Source organism: Oryzias latipes, chromosome 21, assembly GCF_002234675.1.
Source record: "Oryzias latipes chromosome 21, ASM223467v1".
Lineage (NCBI taxonomy): Eukaryota > Metazoa > Chordata > Actinopteri > Beloniformes > Adrianichthyidae > Oryzias > Oryzias latipes.
In genome coordinates, this window is record NC_019879.2 from 2,202,605 (window position 1) to 2,227,063 (window position 24,459).

General features: G+C 38.5%; 2 protein-coding genes, 1 long non-coding RNA gene and 1 pseudogene across 3 annotated transcripts; all 4 read left to right on the plus strand.

Moving 5' to 3' along the window:
• The first annotated feature begins 2,876 nt into the window (after positions 1-2,876).
• On the plus strand, positions 2,877-3,830 carry LOC101166668 (olfactory receptor 2T1-like). Its single transcript, XM_004081403.1, has one exon. The coding sequence runs from the start codon at positions 2,877-2,879 to the stop codon at positions 3,828-3,830; it is 954 nt and encodes a 317-aa protein (XP_004081451.1).
• Positions 3,831-5,313: 1,483 nt separating this feature from the next.
• On the plus strand, positions 5,314-6,258 carry LOC101166912 (olfactory receptor 52E4-like). The gene has a single exon (XM_020713177.1). It carries the CDS (start codon positions 5,314-5,316, stop codon positions 6,256-6,258), a length of 945 nt encoding a protein of 314 aa, XP_020568836.1.
• A 4,683-nt stretch (positions 6,259-10,941) lies between these two features.
• Positions 10,942-11,868, plus strand: LOC101167155 (annotated as a pseudogene).
• Positions 11,869-16,247: 4,379 nt separating this feature from the next.
• Positions 16,248-16,926, plus strand: LOC105358779. Its single transcript, XR_002872541.1, has 2 exons — positions 16,248-16,749; positions 16,871-16,926. It is a non-coding gene; the product is annotated as an uncharacterized LOC105358779 (long non-coding RNA).
• Positions 16,927-24,459: the final 7,533 nt, after the last annotated feature.

A 24,459-nucleotide genomic window follows, 5' to 3' on the forward strand; every position in this document is an offset into this window, starting at 1 on the left:
TAACGCACGTCAAAGTCGCGACACCAAACAAACTTATTTTGAAGGGATGTTTAAACATTACCATAGCATCCAGAGTGTGTCGCATTTGGTTGGGGTAGAAACGATGTGGCTCATCCTCATGTGATGTTCTGTTGTTGGTGTGACATTACGAGGACACCGCTAATAAAGTGGCACATGACTACACAGTGGATTTACGTTCATTATCATTATTATTACTAAAGAGAAAATACCACCCCCAGTCCACGGTAAACGTGCCCCCCCCCCCCCCCCCACACACACACACACACACCGGTCCGCGGTAAACGTGCCTTGCGTTGCACCTCAACACCCCACCCCCCACGGTCCGCGGTAAACGTGTCTTGCGTTGTACCGGTCCGCGGTGAGAAATTGTCACCGCCATAGGGCATGCAAATAGTCGTCTATGTTGTTACCTGTGCACTGTGTGCATACAGCAGACTGATTGAGACCCATTTTAAATAACCTCTGTCTGGTGTAGTGAATTCTGTGGAGAATCTTGTACTGAATAAGTTGCAGATTGGGACTTTTAGTCATATTAAAGGCATTCAAACAGATTAAAGGCATTCAAACATTAAACTCTTAAGTCGTGCATCATCATGCTGCAACATGAGGTGATGTTGTTGGCCCCACGTTGCAAGGATCTGTACACAATTCTTGGAAGCTGAAAACATCCCAGTTCTTGCATGGCCAGCATACTCACCGGACATGTCCCCCATTGAGCATGTTTGGGATGCTCTGGATCGGCGTTTACGACAGCGTGTTCCAGTTCCTTCCAATATCCAGCAACTTCGCACAGCCATTGAAGAAGAGTGGACCAACATTCCACAGGCCACAATAGACAACCTGATCAACTCTTTGCGAAGGAGATGTGTCGCACTTCATGAGGCAAATGGTGGTCACACCAGATACTGACTGGTTGTCTGAGGCCCCTGACCCCTCAATAAAACAAAACTGAAGATTTCAGAGGCCAGTCTAAGGCACACCTGTGCAATAATCATGCTGTCTAATCAGCATCTTGATATGGCACACCTGCGAGGTGGGATGGATTGTCTTGGCAAAGGAGAAGTGCTGACTATCACAGATTTAGACAGATTTGTAAACAATATTTCAGAGAACTGGTTATTTTGTGTATGTGGAAAATGTTTCACATCTTTGAGTTCATACCATAAAAAATGGGAGCAATAACAAAAGTGTTGCGTTTATATTTTTGGTCTGTGTATCTTTGTCAAAAATGACACCCATGTTTCTAAGGCTGGGTTTGACAGCCTGGCCAAGAGAACCCAAATGCTGCTTAATCCCTGGCATTGATAGCATCATCAGGGGCAATAACTAGTGTTTCTGTTTTCTCTGAGTTTAGCTGCAAAGAGTTTTTACAGAGCCATTGTTTTATCCGCATCAAGCAGTTCATTAGAGAATCCAGCTAAAAAAGGGGCTTAAAAACCAGAACCAGTTGAGGTGGCTTGGGCATTTAGTTCGGATGCCTCCTCGATGCCTCCCTGGGGAGATGTTCCGGGGATGTCCCACTGGGCAGAGGCCCCGGGGAAGACCCAGGACACGCTGGAGAAACCAAGTCTCTCGGCTGCCCTTGGAACGCCTTGGAGTCCCCCCAGAAAAGCTGGAGGAAGTGGCCAGGGAGAGGGCAGTTTGGGCAACTTTACCTAGACTGCGGCCCCCACAAACCGTTCCCAGATGAGTGGAAGAAGATGGGTGGATGCATTCAATACAATATTATATATACATCCCAAAATCACAACAGTTGTCTTAATGGGCTTCATACCGGTAAAGTAAACATAATATCTTAAGGATCATAACTACAAAGAATTCAAGAGGAAAATTCTAAACTGAACTAATTAAACAGACTAAACTGGATGAATGGATGGTGTGTCTAAATATATCATTATACCATTATGATTTTAGGATTTGTTGTTAAATTAAGCAAAGCAACAGACATTGCTTTTTACTATTTAAATTGGAACTTGACAGAAACAAATTGTATGTTACTATGTCTAAAGAATTAAATAACACTTCTTTCTTTTAAAACTTTTTTTTATGTGAAATGATTTGTCGATTCTGCTCTCCTGTCCCAAATAATTGTATAATATCCCTTGTGCTATCCTAGGCACTTTAACATTGGGAGTTGGGTCATCTAGACCCACTAGACAGTGCTCTGAACCTTTTTTCGTCAATGATTTGTGATCTTCACTGGTGTCCATGGATTACATGAAATCCTCTCCACCTTTATCCACCTTTGTCATGGTAGGGAGAACACGTCAATGGTTATCCTGACCCCATAGGACAGCACAAGGATTAAATGATGGTGATTAAATACACAGTATGTGAATTTTCACATACCCAGTAAAAAGACAATCATAAGGCAAATATTCACCCACAATGTATTAAATAGTAAAAATCACGTTTTGATCTGTAAGTCATTGATGTTGATTTTTGCACTGAGTGGTATCATTAATGATCCACAGCCCCACTTGGTACATATGGAAGTTCAACAATTTTAACTAGAAAAGTTGAAAAAAGTCATGTGCATCAGGTCTCTAGTGTTATTCTGCTTTTCTAAGTTTGTTGAGCTTTAAACAATTATAAAATCCTTACTTGGCTTTAACAATTATGTCTTTGTCAGCGAAACTACAGACTTTTTAAACTAAAAAGTTTAGAAAGGGTGGATAGACAAAGTAAACTGACAAATCTCAGCTCTCCTAATTAACTGTTGGTATGTTTTTGTCAACAAGCTAATGAGATCCATGGAGAAAAAAAAGTCAGATAAAACCCATTCAGCTGCTGGAACTCTCCACTTTGAGGTGAGGAAACCCAAAGTCCTTGTTGTGAGCGCAAGAAAGAATCAAATGATGGATAACTTTAATGTTACATTTATCACTTTTACTGGTTATGTGGATTTACAGAGTTACAGATTACTGTATTTTATCATCATGTTTATTGTATATGTTTCAATCATTTTTGGTAATTTGACCATATTCTGTCTCGTTTGCATTCACAAAAGCCTCCATGAGCCCATGTACATTTTCATTGCTGCTCTGTTGCTGAATTCTCTTCTTTTCAGCACAAATATTTATCCCAAACTTCTGATTGACTTTTTATCTGACCAACAGATCATTTCTCTTTCTTTATGTCACCTGCAGGGCTTTATTTATTACACCCTTTGTGGCGCAGAGTTCTTTTTGTTATCTGCAATGGCTTATGACAGATATGTGTCAATATGTAAGCCTCTCCGATATGCAAGCATTATGAAGAAATCCACAGTCTGTGTTCTGCTGGTTTTAGCTTGGCTCTTGCCTGCAGGTCAGCTCGTTCCATCACTTTTATTGACTAGTAGCATGAAGGTCTGTAATTTTAATTTAAATGGGATTTTCTGTAATAATGTTATCTCCAAACTGTACTGCACGGGTTCATCTTCAGCATATGTTATTTATGGAGTGTTTTTGATTCTTAATAGCGTATTTTTACCTTTGATTTTTATATTGTTTACCTACTCAAAAATCCTTTTAGTGTCCTATCGCAGCAGCATGAACGTCAGGAGAAAAGCTGCGCAGACGTGCTCGCCTCACCTGCTGGTCCTGATCAGTTTCTCCTGTCTGTGTTCTTATGACATTGTGATCGCTCGACTGCAGATAGATTTGCACAAAACTGCACGTTTTATCATGACTTTACAAGTGGTGCTGTACCATCCGCTCTTTAATCCCATTATTTATGGTGTCAAGGTGAAAAAGATCTCAGAACTCCTGAAGAGACTTTTTTTGCAAGGCAACATCAATATGTGCTTTAAAATAAACGTTTGGTAGCAGTTGTGCAGTTTGATTTTTAAATGAGAATTTACAATCTAATACAGGTTTTCAGTTAATTTCAGAATTAACTGTGGCTCGTTTCCAGACAATCCCAGTTTTGTTGGACATTAAGTTGGACATTAATTTACCTTTGAGAAAAGCTATAATCTGTCGTTACTTTTTCAACTTTGTGTCATGTTTGCATTTTTTGTAAAGTGTAATGTAATAATTAGGATTTTTCAAAAATGTATTGTTATTTTTCTTTGAATGTTGACTCTTATATGGGTACATTATTGGTTGGCTATTACCTGGTAAATAAATTCTTTGAAGCAGTGAAATCTATGTAGCCCTCCAGGTGCCAGTGGTTAAAAGGAAAATATTTAAAAAAAAATGATGTGCACGGATTGCTAGGCTATGCGCACGGATTGATCAGTTGTGCTTGTACTGTTGCGCAATCGTGCGTGCGTGCACATTGCATGTCTGAGCAGAGCAGCTGGACTCGTAGCTTCGTGTTTGCAGGCAGGGGGGGTGCTTTGTTACAGTGTGTGCAATGGAGGAGGCTTCGTACCGCCGTCTGTCTGCCTGCTCTGCGTGAGCGGCCTGCCGGACTCAGAAGAACCGTGTCTCCCGTGAGATTTGTATCTCCAGACAAAAGACAATCATGTAAATTTGTGTTACCAGTCGGGTCCAGTCAAAATAAAGGCTGGTGTTGTTCAAGTTTAAGTTCATGCACGGCTAAATGTTGTTAGCACCTATTAACCTAATCCTAACCTTTCTTTCGGGTCAGTTCGGCTAAGAAAAAGCACTGGCTGCATGGATTTAAAAAACTAAAAGCAAGCCAGTACTTAATAATAATCAAAACAATAATAAAAGCCCATTTTGAAGATCATCTCGTTCTATGTCGGAGCCTTGTTCACAACGGGACTCCATTTTCTTTTTCTATGTATCCAGATCAATCACTATCTTACATGTCATCGGACCAACGTACAGCCAATCAAATAGTGTGACGTCATCATTAGCTTGCAGGCCGTATTCGGGGCTTGATGTCTGTCAAGTCAAAATAGCTTCCTGTCCCTAAATGAACTCGGGTTTTATCCCGTGGCTTTGCCTAAAACTATTTAAACCTGAGGATTTCTTTTGAATAGACTCGGCAAAATGTTGTTTTGCACTTTTTATGTCTCTTCATATAAAAATCATGAATAAAATACAGCTGTTTATAGATTTTTTTTCTTCTACTGTGTTCTTCTTTTTTATGATTGGGGGGTAAATAAAGTAAAATGATTCACTTAACTTTTTGCAGATGTAAAACATCAACATAACATCAGAGATTCAAAGTCTCCAGGACATAATTGGTCTGTTGTCATTTTTGTCAACAAGTTAATGAGATCCATGGAGAAAAAAAGGGTCACATAAAACTGATACAGCTATAGAGACTCTCCACTTTGAGGTGAAGAAACCCAAAGTCTTTTGTTGTGAGCGTGAGAATCATTGCATTTTTTTGATGGATGACTTAAACGTAACATATATAACTTTTGCAGGGCATGTGGAATTGCAGAGTTACAGATCACTGTATTTTATCATCATGTTTATTGTATATGTTTCAATCATTTTTGGTAATTTGACCATATTCTGTCTTGTTTGCATTCACAAAAGCCTCCATGAGCCCATGTACATTTTCATTGCTGCTCTGTTGCTAAATTCTCTTCTTTTCAGTACAAATATTTACCCCAAACTTCTGATTGACTTTTTATCTGACCAACAGATCATTTCTCTTTCTTTATGTCACCTGCAGAGCTTTATTTATTACACCCTGTGTGGCGCAGAGTTCTTTTTGTTATCTGCAATGGCTTATGACAGGTATGTGTCAATATGTAAGCCTCTGCAATATGCAAGCATTATGAAGAAATCCACAGTCTGTGTTCTGCTGGTTTTAGCTTGGCTCTTGCCTGCAGGTCAGCTCGTTCCATCACTTTTCTTGATAAGCAACTTAAGAATTTGTCACTTTTCTTTGAAAGGAATTTTTTGCAATAATGGAATTTCTAAACTATACTGCATGAACTCAGAAACAACTTATGTTGTTTATGGTGTCCTTATTATCGTTACGACCATTTTTGTTCCCATGATTTTTATATTGTTTACCTACTCAAAAATCCTTTTAGTGTCCTATCGCAGCAGCGTGAACGTCAGGAGAAAAGCTGCGCAGACGTGCTCGCCTCACCTGCTGGTCCTGATCAGTTTCTCCTGTCTGTGTTCTTATGACATTGTTATCGCTCGACTGCAGATAGATTTGCACAAAACTGCACGTTTTATCATGACTTTACAAGTGGTGCTGTACCATCCGCTCTTTAATCCCATTATTTATGGTGTCAAGGTGAAAAAGATCTCAGAACTCCTGAAGAGACTTTTCATTTACATCAGGATATGTTACAAAACAAACGTTGGATAGATACTCAACTTAATTTCTTCTTTATGGAAACTTTTTCTGAAACATCTGAAAATTGTAAATAAATTTAGACTTTAATTTATATCACTATTGTTTACTTAATGAAGAGTATTTAATAATTCTAGTTATATATCAGCATTAGTACTTAGCCTTTTTTTGTACATGTTTAACAATTGATGTTTATGTGTTTCAATGTGTCATTACTAACAGTTTGAATGACGTTAATAACTTCTGTGCTCTGCCTCTCATGTTTTAATAGGCAAACAACTAAAAGAACATTATTTACTGATTATTTTTTTATGGTGCTGTAAAATTGACATAAAATGGTAAATGTAATGTGAGAGTCCTAAAAATGACCACTTCACATTTTTATCAACATGATATCTGTCTTGCAGTTGAATCATAGCAACTGGATTTTAAATCTTTTGCCTTGAACCTTTCATCCAAGAAGCTTCATCAGTCTGAGTGGAGGTGGCTTCAGGCCACATTTACATCCTCTGGGTGGGACACTTACATTCCTGCCAATGGATGACCCGTTAAAGAGAAACAAAGCAGACGGAAACCCCTTGCATCTCGTAATCCCCCCCCTATCCCCCTCATAGGGCATTGGGTGTGGTCCGGCTGGAGTTTTGGTCTTTTTTTGGGACTAATGAATGTGCAGCATGATAAAAAGGAGACAACTGTGTTTGAGGTCTTGACTGTAGATAAAGATGACTGGCTGGGTAGCTCGGTTGGTAAGGTAGAAAACTAGGGTTCCATTCCTGGAGGGGGATGAACAATGGTCCTGTGGGCAATCACCATATCAATGCCGAGTAATTAACATCACTCAGTGAGGGCCCTTAAGCAAGACCCTTAATGCTACTGCCTCCCGAGTGCAGTCCGGCTGCAGCTCACCACTCCCCCAGAGGATGGGTCAAATGCGGAGCGCAAATTTCCCTTCATGGGATAAATACAGTAAAAAAAAAAAAGTCCAGCAAAGTGAAGCCAATTCAGTCGCCGTTTTTCCACATTACCGGCGCCGCCATTTGGAGCCAGACGACAGTGATTGGTCCGAGTTGGTCTGAGTTGAAGTTTCTATGGCAACTACGGTTGCCAATCAGGAGTGAGCGTGTTCGGGGCCAGCAGGCACCACATGTTTGTACTGAGACATCTGATTGGTCAGTTTATAACTTAAACAAATTGTGATAAAGAAAAAATATCATGAAAGAAATGTTGTTTAATGTTTAATCTGACAAATAGAATGACTGAGTTTTGGCTCTTTAGTTTTCAATATAAATCGATAGGATTTGGGCTTCTTGGAGCCAACTTCCTGTTAGGAATGCCGCGGGGGGGGGGCAGTCTATGATCTGAGGCCTCCCCCTCTGCTGAGGGAAGGGTTATTCAGTTGTACATGTATTGCTTCTCTTTTAAACCAAATGTCTTATCTGTCAAGAATGTGCACTCTGTTATCTGCGCCTCTGCCTTTTATTGGGAATAAATACAGAAACTCGCCCTGGGGGTCGTTTCTTCTGCGCTGATACATCCTCTTGGCTATTTTGTTTCTCCAATGTACAGCTCTGAGCATTCTTGCACAGGACTCCATGAAATACTTTGCTTCTGTTTTTCTGTGAGTGTAGAGTCTTTGGGCTTAACCCGCTTTTGCTGCAGTGTATTGTTAGGTTAGCCTGTCTGCATTCACACAAAGCACCCCCCCCCCCCCCCGATACGGGGCTGAGCGTGGAATCAGTCGTTTACTCTTTTTACTATCTCTGTGTATGTAGACAGGGAACACCCCTGCTGCAATGTAATCTGCCTAATTTTACTGCTCACTGATCGGTCAGCAATGCATGCCGCTTGACACCCAGAGCTCCACACAACTGATTGATTATTTTACAAACCAAGTTTTTGTTACTCACTTTTTTATCAACCAACCCGATTAGGCCAGTGGAGGGCTACCTCAACACCTGCTGTCTGCTAATTTGATCCACCCACCTTGCTCTCTGCAACAGGTTCCAGCTGGGATTTGAACCAGCGCGCCGAGAGAGTGTAACGAGAAAGTGCTGACCATTACACCACCGCACAGCGCAGTAAATGTTGTCTAATCTAAAATTTGAAATGCCTGGGTTGAGTCATGAATCTCAACTGTTGAGGATGTCACCAAAAAATAAAACGTCTTTATTTCAGTTCTATTCAAAACAAATCGAATTAAGTGTCCTAAACTTTAATTTCCAAAGGTGTTATTTTTCCACTTTTTCAGAGTAGAAAAACACGCCTTTCCTAGGCATGCTAACGTATAGAGGTCATCTGGAACCCACAAGCCGGTACTCTTATTTTTATTTCAACATAAAATGACACAATGACAAAATTCTGTCCACCATTGTCATGGTAGGGATGACACGTCAATGTCAGGGTGGGGTCATCTGGACCCCACAAGATAGCACATTTTTTTTGAAAACACTTATAATAATGGATTGGATTTGTCTGCGCTTTTCAAGACACCCAAAGTGCTTACATTGTGTCCATTATTCATTCACTCCTCATTCATACTTGGTGATGGCTACGCTGGTTGTAGCCACAGCTGCCCTGGGGCAGACTGACAGAGGCGTGGCTGCCATTTCACGCCTACGGCCCCTCTGACCATCACCGGGATCATACATGCGCATTCACACACCAGTGGAGCCACACTGGAGGCAAGGAGGGTGAAGTGTCTTGCCCAAGGACACAACAACATTTTGGCTGGTGGGAGCGGGGATCGAACCGCCAACCCTTCGATCATTAGACGACCCGCTCAACCACCTGAGCCACTGTCGCCCCTCCATTGTACGAGGCTCACTTGTAAGAACACAATTTATTATATTTATATAAAGACTTCATAATTATTAAGATAATGTGACAAAAACAAGTTCTTTGAAAGCCATGCTGATTGATAGTTGTGAATCTTTAGGAGACCGTTGTCCTCGGTTGGAGGTGAGACCGTCATCACTCCCCACTCCCTGATTAGCTCTTAGGTGTTAATAAACTGAGTAAAAGTGGCTTGTTCTGTTTTGGTTTTAGGAGACTGTTGTAGATTGATGGAAGGTTATATCTAATGCCACCATTCGTTTGTAGTGAGGGTTTCTTTAGACAAAATCAACTTCCTTTACTCCTCCCTTAAACCATAAGTGGCAAGAAAGAGTGGTGTGGAAACAAAGCCACCTTGGAAAAGAGAACCAGGGAACGCAGAGGCAGTCTTTTTGACTGGGTCATGGAGATACTACAATGTAGGCCGAGACATGGTTCCAGTTATATACTTTTTTGAATTTCATATTAAAAAGTAGAATAAAAAAACAGACAGAGAAGGGAAAATTGAGGAAGAGGCCCGCTAGGGCCGAGGCGTACCAACACAGCGCTTAGCGGTCACAAGTGTAGGGGGAAAAAAAGGCTACATTAAAACAAAACGCCCCACTCAGTGACATGAACACAAAGAAAGGAAATGGGGTCCACTTCGGGGAACACCATCGTTGCCAGACATGCTCTGCTCCAAGCAGTTGGCCCTATAAATGGGAGTGAATAAGAAATTGCTCCCTTCAGAAAACAGGTACCATTGGTCATGCCACCATCATCCCCATCTATTTCACGTTTTCTCTTTATCCAATATTCTTTTTTTTCTTTGCTTGATAATATGCAACTATGCAAAAAGGCAAATACCTCATTGGGGGTGTGATTGTACAAGTTTGCCACTTTCCACTTCTTTTTAAGCAATAAATTTTACTCTACTTGACCTTAGTTAATAATCTCTAAATTTAATTATTGTAATGGGACCTAATGTTTGCATTATTGTAAAAAAAAATATTTATGACTCTAAGTAATTACACTCACTTACATTCACGTTAATTTGTCTCTGTTTTAAATCAATGCATTCCCTTATCTGTATTGAGTTTGATACATCTGTGTGATTTTTTTTTCTATTGTCTACAATCAATGCTCAAAATAAAACAATACATTAAAATCAATCAAACTACTGTATTAAATACCTTATGAAAGTGTTTAGATGTCCTTCCTAATTTGGCATCAAATCTTAGTTTGCATTTACATGCAGACCCCCTGCTCCTTGTAATTTCTCCAAAGGGATGCCAGTCCTCATTTTAATTCTTGTACATTTTATGAATTTCACATTAATTTCAAATTTTTCACCAAAAATGGAATAATGAATAAACAAATGTATATGTCTGAGTCTTCTTTTTGAAATCAATCCGTTCAGTAACAGAGTGTTACAATCAGGACTAGCACAGGACTCTTTACAGAGTATAGGCTTTCCCTTTTTTTATTGTTTAAGTTAACTCCTGCAGGTTGAAGGCCTCATAAAACAAGCCTGGTTCTGGATTTCTGAGTTCTGAAGAGCCAAATGAATAAGTTCATTTTTAAATAGACCCTATCCTCTGTGATATCCCTGGATCCCAAACAATAGCCACCAGTTCTTGTTCTATTTTAGCCTAAGTCTCTCTCCTTCTGACATCCGTGTCTTGGAGCACCAGGATTGGGCAGAATAACTGCTGACGTGCAAAGCAGATACAGATAAAAATCCAAGTGGGAGATAAGAGAACCTGTAGATCTTTTGAACTGCTTTGAGCAACAGCTTTAAGAGATTTGAGAAAGCTACTGTCAGCAAGACATAAGGAATGGGAACATTTTTTTTTCAAGCTTAAGATCTTTTTTCTTTACTTTATTATGAATAGGGTTATAAATACAACCTATATAACTCTTGATGGTTATGTGGAAATACGACGATATAAGTGGCTTTACTTCATAGTTCTGTTGACAGCGTATGTGTTGATTATTTGCAGCAATTTTTCCATTGTGTGCATTATTGTTTTGTATAAAGAACTCAACAAACCCATGTATATTATAATTGCAGCTTTGTTAGTGAACTCTGTTTTTTTCAGCACTAATATCTACCCAAAGCTTTTGATTGACTTCTTGTCTGAAAAACAGGTCACATCTTATCCATTTTGTCTTATGCAGTTGTATATGTTTTAGTCTTTAAGTTTTTCAGAGCTCTTACTGCTGGCGATTATGGCTTTTGACAGGTATGTGGCTATATGTAAGCCCCTACGTTATCCAACTATCATGAGGCAAGCAACTGTAAGAACTTTACTGGTTTTAGCTTGGCTTGTGCCTGCCTGTCATTTTGCAGTACAGACTGCAGTAAATGTGAACTTAAAACTCTGCCGATTAACAGTGAAAGCCGTTTTTTGCAATAACGGCTTCACTGCTTTGTACTGCGCCTTTCCAAAGATTATTTCTATTTATGGTATAATGACTATAACAAATATTGGGATCTGTCCACTGATTTTTGTACTTTTTTCCTATACAAAGATACTAATAGTTTCTTGCAAGAGTTGTGGAAAAGTCAGGAAAAAAGCTGCACAAACATGTTTGCCTCATTTGCTGGTTTTATTTAACTTTTCTCTACTTATTGTTTACCATGGTGTTGTGGTTAGAGTGGCATCTGATTTACCAAATACATTAAATTTTATAATGACAATACAAATAATAACATGCCATCCGCTTTTTAATCCATTTATTTATGGCCTGAAAATAAATGCCATAAATAAATATGTCAAAATGTGGTTCACTAGGAAAAACCAAAGTTAGGTTATTTTATGATGAAGGTTTTTATTTAATTTTATTTTCTTTTTTTCTCCCCTGACATTGGAATTGTTTGTGCTGAGGTTGTCCTCTATCATCTGTTTGTAGTCCATTTTGGCCTGTCGGATGCCTCTCTTCCGGTTGGCTCTGGCAGAGCAGTATAGGTTCCTGTCATCGGACCTGAAGGCTGTGTTACTCTCCCGCAACAGTCGCTGGACCTCTCTGGTCATCCAGGGTTTTTGGTTTGGATTCACTCGGATGCACTTGTCCACAGTAACAGTGTCTGTGCAGTGGTTGATGCTGGAATAATGTATATAAGTTATCTCATATTTGCTTTTTTATGTATCACCTAGACATACAGTATATAGGTCATTTAATCATGTTCGCAGAAGTGTCTGTGTCCAAATCTGTTTCACAGGGAGGTGGAGGTGACACCCTTGGGAGAAGGTGATTATCTTTTGAATTCTCTCCAGCATTCTCCTGGGAACCTGTGTTAGCTGTGTCTAGAATAAAACGAAGAACGTTCTGTGTTAGTTTATCTGTGTGAAAAGGCTTTGCAGGTTTTTTGTTGCCATTAAACACATGATAGAGGGTAAACCATAACATAAACCCCGAAGTCCAGCTCTTAGTGTGCGACATAGATACTCAACAAAGCTGGTCTGTACCTGCTACAGTCTGGGTGATAAGCTCCCTGTTCAGAATGTAGAACCTACTGGCGATCCGCAGGACCATAACCTCCTAGTTCATGAGGTAGATATACGATACATCGACTAAGTAAACGCTTTATCAGCCCCCTCATCCCAGACAAAATATAGCTTAACTGAGGTTATTCAATGAAGGGGTGCAGAAGTTGTTTACATCCATAAGGAACATTACACTCAAGAACTGCTAAATAGCCGGCTCAGCAACTTCTTTTTCCTCTGAGGGAACTGTTTCCAAAAATGCAGAGAGCAGCTCATCTTCCGTGAATTTGATTCCCAAACAGTTTGAAAGAAACTGCTTGGGTAGAGCAATTGGAAAGTACTTTGTTAAGTTGTTGTAGCCAAGGACCATGACTTTGGCTATGTTTTTCCCAAATATCCTTCTTGTTACCGGTATTTTAATCATGTTTCCAGAGGTGCACTTCATGACAAAGGTTTCCCAGTACTCACTAAGTGCATCGAGCAGAACTCCAGCAATGTCTTCACCTTTTCAGTAGCACCATTGGGCTAGACCATCTCAATCTCCAGGACCACTTATTAACAGAGACAAGTCCATTACTGAAGGCAGCATTTAGTTCTTGGAAAACATTTCCCTTTTGAAGCCTAAGCCTAGTGGTTTTTGGTGGTTGGCAAGGTTCCTGAACTGCTACTGAACTTTCCACCTGAACCGGGTCCATTGTTGGAGTGTCATCAAGGTCATAAAAGTCATCTGAAAGGAAAGCACGTCCAACCACTACCTCTTCGTCTTATGAGACTGATGCCTGCGCTGCAAAAATTACATCCTCTTTTTTATCCATGTCATGCTCTGCTGATAAGCAAAAAACAATTGCAAGGTTTTCTATATTGGTATCTATATTGGTATATCTATATACAGTATATAATATTTATATTGTTATCAGTGTGTTGTAATGTTTCTTGCATCAAAGGAGTTCCTTGTACAGTTGTTTCTGTATGAGCAGTTTGTTCAGATGCATGTTCAGCCTCATGTTCAAAGGCCCACACATTTTCTTATCCAATATTGTAGGCACAAGCAATCTCTTTGTCATTTAACACTGTTTCCTTCTTTTTGGATGAAAAATACAATCGTAGCTTCTAGCTTTTCACTTCTCATATTGCTGACCCAAAATGGTCATTATTGGATCAAGCTCTTCCTCTGTGAAATCCCAAATACTCAAATAAAAACATCCACATCTTCAAGCCTGCTTTTTCCAATTGAGAAAAAAAGTTATTTGCCAGTTTCTAATAGTTGTGCCATTGTGGCTGTCTTTAATGCTTTCGAATGTGTGTTACCCCCTCCTCTTGTCTCTCAAACCTCAACAAGATGGCCCTCCACATCTTCAAAAAGCCCCATTGGAAAAGAGCGCTTGTTTTTCAATGCATTTAGGTCATTCCTTTTTGTGTTTCAGTGGCAGTGAAGGTTTTTACGGGGAGGGGTCTCTGACCCTTCGCCCAACCCTCCTCCTATACCCGGGCTTGGGACCAGCAAGAGATTCCAAAGAAACCCACTGGCGGAGTTAGCAATTGAGTTACCAGACAGTTTTTCTTGACGCTGTTTTCTGTGACTTCAGTTTGCATTTGACTTTTGGTTGGGCTTTGACATTAGACTGGTTGTTGCCTTTGAAACAGATGAGGTCCCCTCCAGAACAGCCACTTCTCTTCTACAGTATTGTCGTATTGCTATTCGATCACCAACTTTGGGCACGAATATCATTAATTGCTCATCTGTCATTTGATTGACAGCATGGCAGACAATCTGTAAAATAAAAATTATAGATATAGTACATTTGGGGGCAGTGGATGAGGCAATGGAAAAAAAACATACACTGTCAAGGTAAACAATGGATCGACCCAGTTTCCTTTTAACAGACACGATAGGGGGTGTGCAGTTACAGGCGCAGTTACAATCAAAATACGAGTGTAACCCACATGTTTAATTTGCACTGTCCTTTTACGCTGTCGTACACACGCTTTCAGGAAGTATCGCAAGATTTCAGAACGTAATTTCAGAACGGGATGTGACAGAGACAACTTCCGTGTATGTTTCATTATAAATTAGTGGCGGGGATATTTATCAGACGACATACGTTCGGGAGTTAACGGCGAAATCCTTGCTGTACAACGCCCTGCACCATTGATCCTTTGAATTGTTCTCACGCTTTTCTCATGCTTTAACTGGCCAGGTTTTTCCACCCAGGAAAATCCTCCTTCCTTCTGCTGATGGGAGCCAGCTGAGTCCATCTGGACCAAATGCCCAACAGTCCCTACTGACGCAGTAGGACAACAAATCCACACTAACACTCCAACAATAACTCCTACCAAGCAACAAGCTGCGAGATAGTATTCGAAAGGTGCCTTTATTATTGTTATGATTATTATTGAATTCATGTTCTCTTATAGTTCTTTTAATCTGTGCACCCATTGCTTTATTATTGACAGAACGGACCCGGAAGGGCAACATTTAGGCGTGCTGACAAAAATTTCAGCCACGGCTGAACTTAAACTGGAGTAACGAGCGGATTGTGACAACATGTCTTTATAAAAATGACAAAGAATATTGTCAGACACAATTTATGGGGGAAAACTCCTTTAGGTTACAAAAGGGAACGTGAAATGAAAATACGTAGAGCCCAAGCAGATGTCAACGCTACGTAGTTTGTCCAAGTGGGGTTACCGTAGTGTGACGTCATACTCAGTCGAAAGGACCCCGAACGGAAGTTCCAGGCCGAAAGGTTATGGTACCTACACCGTATTTTGTGATTTGTGCAAAGGCGATACTGCATTAGGACATGTATTGTCTCTGGATATTATATGTATCACTTGTTTGATAAGTGCCTTGCCTAACAATTTATGTGTACAAGATACTTCAAAAGCACATATATTTGAGAGTTTGCTCTGCACTTATATTTTCCCACAAATTTTTAAAAACAGGTGTGAAAAGTATTGACAAGTCAACCCAAGTTTGATTAAGATATACAGTAATATCCTCATTGCTTCATCAAAGGTAATAAATACAATGGCACTTCGGGCATACAACAAATTTTGTCATTTTCAACAGCCAATTTCTTCCTGAGCATGTATCAAGTGGCAGGAAAGTCTTTTGTGATGTTTTGTAAAACAGTATCTCATATTATACCAAAAAAAAACCATAAGAAACCTTTTAAAAAACTTTAGGATCGTTTTTGGTAAGAAATCAATGATAACTGCTGCTCTGTTTAGTGTTTTCAGGGAGTGGGTGAAGAAAGTTTATTTTTTTTAACTTTATTGTTCAAAATGTAAGTACAGCCAAGAGAGCAAACATATTACATGCATTTTACACAAAAACATTCAGGTTTCCACAACTTTCATACAAACATACAGCTTTCTTAAGGCTTTCAGAGATTTAACTGAGATACATTTCAATTTGTTTGATTTACACGGGGGGGGGGGGGGGGGGGGGGATAGAAGATGAATAGAATTAGCATTTATGAATATACAATTTGCCAAATATAATGATAAAATTAATTATTAGTTTTTATTTGAGTCCAAGTTTTTATTATAAAACCCAAAAATTGTATATTCGAATTTCAGAGTGAAGTTGGGGTGAATATGATTACTGATAAATTGTAAACACTTCTTCCAAAAAAATTCTAATTTCAGTACAATTCCAAAAAAGAAGATTAATTGCTTTTGGATGTTCTTTGCAAAAGGCACAAATCAATTTTTTAATGTATCTTAGCATGAATTGATTAGTGGGGTAAATTTTGTGAATGATTTTAAAAGAAACTTCTTTCATTTTTTATTTTATTTATCATAGATTTTTGGGTCACACTCCAGCCCTTTCTCCAAATGCTGCCGGGAACAAAACGTCTTCAGTAGTTTCGAAGCCGCAAAATAACACGAGGAGAACGAACGGCCGTGACGTCTTACCCGAGCTCCAGTAAAGTGAAATTTGATTGGTCACGTTCTGCAACGCGACCAATCAGTTGTCAAGTTACAGCGCTCCGCGCCGCCATGACGCAGTCTGTTTGAAAACAATGGCGGCACGGAGCGTTAGGTCCGAAGATGAAGACGGAAAAAAAGAATAAAAGTTGACCGTAGGAGACATGGACACCCTCTAGTAAGCGAGGCCGACCGCGTCCTCACAGCGAAAAGACCTCAGAGGATCCGGGAGTTGGCGGCAGTGACCCGGCCGAGCCGATAAGTTCAGGTAAAACTTTTGATCTAAATGGGCATGTTATATTCTGGGCTTGGAGGCTACGGGGTTATATTTAACCAATTCCGGGGCTATTTTAAATAGCAAAAAAACCCACATCCTTCCCTTTTTTCAGGAAAAGAGTCTTCATCTGAAGCGATTGAAACATAATCACAGAGGCTGGACGACGTGGAAAAAACCTATGAGGTGCCGTGTAGGACATTATTCAGAATTAGCATTCATAAACACATATAAAATCTCTCACACACACTAGTGAAATGCTTGTATACATACAACTGAAAATGTATTCATTCACATACACATGTGAAATCTCTCACATACACATGTGAAATGCTCTCACACACACTACTGAAAATGCTCTCACACACACTACTGAAAATGCTCTCACACACACTACTGAAAATGCTCTCACACACACTACTGAAAATGCTCTCACACACACATGTGAAAATGCTCTCACATACACATGTGAAAATTTCAATAGAAACGGAAGGCATTTCAGTAGAAACAACGTTTTTTTTTTTACTTTATTGTTAGAAACGAAGTTGGTCGACTGAAGGCATTTCAGTGGAAATGAACCTGTGTCCGAATTCCTGCCCTGATCCCTAACTACTAAAACCCTATATAGTGCAGAACTATATGTAGTTCTCTGAATTTAAAAGCAATTCAGACACCCGTGCTCAGTACTTTTTTCTTTTGGGTGTTGTTCATAACGCGCTTGACACGGAAACAAAGTGGCGCATTACCGCCACCACCTGGTCTGGAGGCGAACTACTCCTATTTAACGCGGAGAATGACACTTATTTGTCAGAGTAAAAACATAATAAATATGAACATTTTACAAAGACTATTTATGAATCTGCTGTGTTCTGATCATGGAAAACGTGACTGATTTATAAATAATTAAATTACAAACACGTTGGTGTTGATTTAATGTATTTGTTCATAAATAAACCCCCAAGTTATTTTTTCATGCCAATATTTATTTTGTTTTTGTGCCGCTGAACGATTAACGGGCTCTTGCAAGGAGGCATTTTTTTCTGTAGTTTTCTTACACCTTACTGAAAATGGCTTTGAAAATGAATCTGTCCGTGTTCCTGGCAATAATTCAACCGTTTTTCGTGAGATCAAACTGAAAACGAGCAGATATGCAGCATCACAGGATGGCAAGGACAAGCAGACATCTCAGAAGATTTCCTCTGGATGCCCTGACCAGACAGAATAACTTGTAAGTTAAACTTAAAGCTTTTTTTTTAGTTAAACTTAAACTTTAACTTAAACTTTGTTACTAATCATGCTCAAGGTTACACAGTCTCCTGGGTAAGAGTTTAACATTCTTTTTCAAGTGAGTTGTGTAGTCCAATTACATGAAACACTTGTGAGTTCAAAGTTTAGAATTTTTTATTCAGAGTCAAACCATATCACTTGTTTTAAACAAAAACAAAACAAAAACTTTCATTTTTAAAAGTTTAAATGAAAATCCAAAAACCCAGCCAAATAAAAACCACGAAATTTTCCAGAATTAATAAATACTTCATAATCTAAAATGTAAGACATCAAAATAAATAGAAACATTAAAAAAATGTGGGTAACGCTTTCTTTTACAGTACAGTACTTACAGTGTACTTAAGTGGTATTTACATGGTACTTATAGTGTAACCACTGGGTACTTTCAGGGTACTTACATGGTACTTTTTATGGAATTTACTGGGTACTTACAGTGTGTTTACATGGTACTTTCTATGGTACTTTACTGGGTATTTACATGGTACTTTTTGTGTTTACTCTGTACTTACATTGTACTTACTGTGTATTTATATGGTACTATTTGGTTCATACCTATGTGGTACATACTGAGTATTTATAATATTCTTACTGGGTATTTACATGTTGTGCAAAGGTGTCTTTTATGGTACTTACCACATGTAAGAACAAGGTAAGTACAAATAAAGTACCTTGACCTTTAGGTCTGCACTCGCTGCACGTTTCATGGTATTTACCATGAATTTACCACAGAAACTACCCCTTAAGTACAGTGAAACTGTAACTATAAAAGAAAGTCAGCCCTATTTCCACTCAACTACATGGTACTTTCATTACTAAATACTGGGTATGTTCACTTGAATAGTACTTGGTACTTACCCCTTAAGTACAGTGAAACTGTAACTGTAAAAGAAAGTCAGCCCTATTTCCACTCAACTACATGGTACTTTCATTACTAAATACCGGGTATGTTCACTTGAATAGTACTTGGTACTTACCCCTTAAGTACAATGAAGCTGTACTGTAAAAGAAAGTCAGACCTATTTCCACTCTATTACATGGTACTTTCATTACTAAATACCGGGTATGTTCACTTGAATAGTACTTGTTACTTACCCCTTAAGTACAATGAAACTGTACTGTAAAAGAAAGTCAGACCTATTTCCACTCTATTACATGGTACTTTCATTACTAAATACCGGGTATGTTCACTTGAATAGTACTTGTTACTTACCCCTTAAGTACAATGAAACTGTACTGTAAAAGAAAGTCAGACCTATTTCCACTCTATTACATGGTACTTTCATTACTAAATACCGGGTATGTTCACTTGAATAGTACTTGTTACTTACCCCTTAAGTACAATGAAGCTGTACTGTAAAAGAAAGTCAGACCTATTTCCACTCTATTACATGGTACTTTCATTACTAAATACCGGGTATGTTCACTTGAATAGTACTTGTTACTTACCCCTTAAGTACAATGAAACTGTACTGTAAAAGAAAGTCAGACCTATTTCCACTCTATTACATGGTACTTTCATTACTAAATACCGGGTATGTTCACTTGAATAGTACTTGTTACTTACCCCTTAAGTACAATGAAGCTGTACTGTAAAAGAAAGTCAGACCTATTTCCACTCTATTACATGGTACTTTCATTACTAAATACCGGGTATGTTCACTTGAATAGTACTTGTTACTTACCCCTTAAGTACAATGAAACTGTACTGTAAAAGAAAGTCAGACCTATTTCCACTCTATTACATGGTACTTTCAGTAGTAAATGCCACTTATTACCTTCCCGTACAGTGTACATGAACACACTTGGTCTTCTGACCTCACCACATGAGACAATGCTAACCTGTTGGTAAGGGTAAAGTAACTACATTGTAAAAAAAATATACTGGCCTGATTACTTCTTGTAACATGAGGCAAGTTTAAAGAGAAACAAGACAGCTGTGAAAACAACAATCTTTAATATGATACATGTCTGCAGCATACAAAGTGTCATCACAATGAAATAGGTTTTAAGTACAAAACAGTACAAAGGAGAATTCTAAAAAACACATTATTGGCCTGAGGGTCGTGCTTTTTGTACAGTTTGGTAAAGGTGCAGGACTTCTTCAGGGTTTGTAACTGCAAGAAAATTCACAATATGAGCTCAAGTGAACATAAAAAGCATAACGACTTTGATGCAATACAAAATAAATGTTACTTATTTAATCATTTCTGTAATGAGTTTGATAAATCTCTATGAATTTTTTTATCGCTTTGACTGTAATGCTTGAAATTAATCAAGTACTATCCTCATTTAAAAACATGATAATAAATTATTCAAAACTTAACTTTTTTTAAATATTGTTCTAAAAATGAACTTTTTTAAATATATATTATATAATGTCAGGAAAATATGTAAAACAACAAGGCTAAATAATTAGTTTTAATACTAAAAACACCCCGAGTGTGTGTTTTTGTTAAGTATGGCAGGGGAAGTAAAGTTGCAAATTCCCAGCGCACTTGAATGCAGCACAACTACCCCCAAAGTGAACGTGCAGATTAATCCGGAGAGCCTCGAGGCGCGCGCAACAGTTTGAATTTCTCTTCATCTGGCAGGTAAGCCAGTGTTTTGTTTTTTTTTTAAATATTGGATAAATTACATGTAAATATTTAAACTGATCAAACTTTATAAAGAAGCTAACCTTGTGATTTCAAGCCACTATCTCTGTGTTTGAAACGTGACGTAAGAGCCTGTCTACCTTACTGCAATAATTTCAGTTATTTTGTGTATACATTTTCAAAGTTTGTAATGAAAATCTACAAACATTTTTGTTACTTACCAGGAGAGAGGCACCTGTAAAACAAGCACGTAGCCTAAATGATAACGTCTGTTGTCCTGTGCTCGTTTGACTGAGCGCACGTCTTTCTGGGAAAATCAAAGAAAGGCGTTTATTTAAAATAATGATGACGTACTTCCGTCTTTTTACCGCTTTACATCAGCTATGGTGAAGAAGACATTCCAGACGAATCCGTGAAGCCACAGGAGAGTAAGCTAAAGTAAGCTAAATCCACCAAGTGGACATATTATCTACATTAATGAAGAGTTTAAATGCCGTTTCCCCATTTTCTTTTCTTTCGCCGTTTTTATTTTATTTTTATTTATTTATTTATTTTCAAATATGATAGAGACAACAATACCACCCAACAGTGAATGTAAATGTTTGAAAATTAAAACATATTTTTGTGAATAACTGTGTTGAATTTGAAATTGCCTATTTATTTATTTTTTTCTTTTCTTTTACACTGCAATGTTTTTCATGCTAATGCAAATTGTAGGTGCGAATAATATTTATAAAGAATAAATACACACAGCAATTGCCAATTAAAACATTGCTTTTGTTATTCTTTGTCTAAACAAATTAGATTTTTTTATGGCAATTTTGATTTTTTTTCTTTGATTTCTTTTTTGTTGTTCTTGTTTATGTAACTAAAATATAAAGTTGTGAATAATTTATTGTCATGTTCATAAATGAGGATAATTGATTAATTTCAAGCATTACAGTCAAAGCTATAAAGAATTCACAGAAATTTATCAAACTCATTACAGAAATGATTAAATAAGTACAATTTTTTTTTTTTTTCATCAAAGTCGTTATGCTTTTTATGTTCACTTGAGCTCATATTGTGAATTTTCTTGCAGTTACAAACCCTGAAGAAGTCCTGCACCGTTACCAAACTGTACAAAAAGCACGACCCTCAGGCCAATAATGTGTTTTTTGAAATGCTCCTTTGTACTGTTTTGTACTTAAAACCTATTTCATTGTGATGAGACTTTCTATGCTGCAGACACGTATCATATTAAAGATTGTTGTTTTCACTGCTGTCTTGTTTCTCTTTAAACTTGCCTCATGTTACAAGAAGTAATCAGGCCAGAATATGTTTTTACAATGTAGTTACTTTACCCTTACCAACAGGTTAGCATTGTTTCATTTGGTGAGGACAGAAGACCAAGTGTGTATGTACACTGTGCGGGATGGTAATACGTGTACATACCCAGCATTTACTACTGAAAGTACCATGTAATAGAGTGGAAATAGGTCTGACTTTCTTTTACAGTTACAGTTTCAGTGTACTTAAGGGGTAAGTACCAAGTACTATTCAAGTGAACATACCCAGTATTTAGTAATGAAAGTACCATGTAGTTGAGTGGAAATAGGGCTGACTTTCTTTTACAGTTACAGTTTCACTGTACTTAAGGGGTAGTTTCTGTGGTAAATTCATGGTAAATACCATGAAACGTGCAGCGAGTGCAGACCTAAAGGTCAAGGTACTTTATTTGTACTTACCTTGTTCTTACATGTGGTAAGTACCATAAAAGACACCTTTGCACAACATGTAAATACCCAGTAAGAATATTATAAATACCCAGTATGTACCACATAGGTATGAACCAAATAGTACCATATAAATACACAGTAAGTACCATGTAAGTACAGAGTAGACACAAAAAGTACCATGTAAGTACCCAGTAAAGTCCCATAGAAAGTACCATGTAAACACACTGTAAGTACCCAGTAAATTCCATAAAAAAGTACCATGTAAGTACCCTGAAAGTACCCAGTAGTTACACTATAAGTACCATGTAAATACCACTTAAGTACACTGTAAGTACTTTACTGTAAAAGAAAGCGTTACCAAAATGTGATTTAATTTCCTCAATGAAATAATTAATGTTGCATTTTCCAGGGTCTTCCACGTCTCTACTGCTTTACCAACACAAAGGTGTCTGTCCTGGCCCTTTACGCTGACGGTCAGTCCGACACAAGACTGGATTTTCGGTTGACCCGCAGGACCATCGAGCATCTGGGTCGATGGTCCTGAAGCATCAGCTTCGGGTTCCTCACACTCTGGGGGGTCACAGGAGACTGACGTCCTGGTGTTTCTTTTCTGGCTGGCGTGTGGCACATCTTACAGTGTGGTAGCCAGAGTCTTTGACATGACACGGTCCACCGTGAGCGATGTTGTCCACAGGTAGGCAGACCGCATCCTCCAGCTGATGAGCAGGGTCACCCAGCTTCCCAGTGGGAATGAACTACCATAAGTCGCCTCTGGATTTTAGCAGCTCGCTTGGTCTTTCTCCTTCCAAAGGGTCACAAGGAGCATTGATGGCTGCCACATAAGAATAAAGGCCCTAAAAGAAAATGCAGCTTGTTATTTTAACAGGAAGCTTTTTTATTCCATTAAAATGCATGCTGTATGTGACTCTAATGCCAAATTTATAGATATTTTTGTTGGGAATCCAGGATCAATCCATGATTCACAGGTTCTACGTAAAAGCCCAATTTATGTAAATCAAACAAACCCACCTGAAGGATCCTTTTGGGTGATGGTGGGTATCCCTGCATTGCACATCCCATCATGCTGCTGACACCCTACAGGGAACCCATGAGGAATGCCATTGAGGCAGTTACAACCAGAACCACTCCAGAACACGCTCTGTTGTGAAGAGAGCATTTGGCATGATAAAGATGAGGAGGAGAGCAATATTTCTGGTGGCACTGGAAGTAAAACCAACCTTTGCAATGAAAATCATTGCCTGCAGTTCAATTCTGCACATTCTGTGCATCAGCAAAGGCGACTGCTTAGCCACAGATGTTGAGCCACAGCAGGACAACACCAGGAACATGCAGGACGAGCAGAGTCACGTCTGTCTGCAAGGACAAATCTTTGCTTTCCTTTCAGCTCCAACTGTGACACACATGACTCTAGAAGACCAGGATTATTGTTAACATGTATAAAAATAAATATTAACATATAAAACGAAATTCTAAATATGTACATCTGATATTTATATGAAAATCCTTTTAAGATTGTTAAAAATAGCTCAGATTTAAATAATACATGTAAATTATTCATTTTTGTTCATACATTTATTAAACAAATTGGAAAAACAATGGCTGCATTACATTTTAGAACAATAATTTCAACTCAAGTTAACTTAACAGACTCTCCTGTCGCTGTTCCTCCCTTCTAGCCCTTTCCTCCTCTCTCTTCTGGGTCTTTAACATAAACCTTTAACCCAGTACGACAACGATTAACCGTTTATTAAAATGAAGTCAAATCTGATCATGTCTCTACCCATCTGGCACGAGCTAGCTTGAAAACAAACAGGCTATCTTTCTCCATCCGCAAATGGATCGGATTTTCCTCATCCTCGTCTGTCCCTACATATATGAACACATTTAAAACATGTGTTAATAACTTGTGACTACGGTTAGAAGTCACTGCTTTTTGATGTAATATCTAGCGTTTGTTTTTAGCCTTCGGCGCTAATTCGCGTTAGCGTTAGCTTTAGCATTACTGAAATTGATGAGCTTCAAAACAATCTAGGTTGTTGATTGAGGAATATAACATATTAAACACATCATCTTAAGTATTTACA

Excerpts from the sequence above, each read along its gene's own strand:
- LOC101166912 (XM_020713177.1), top strand. The coding sequence starts at position 5,314 with ATGGATGACTTAAACGTAACATATATAACTTTTGCAGGGCATGTGGAA.
- LOC101166668 (XM_004081403.1), top strand. The coding sequence starts at position 2,877 with ATGATGGATAACTTTAATGTTACATTTATCACTTTTACTGGTTATGTG.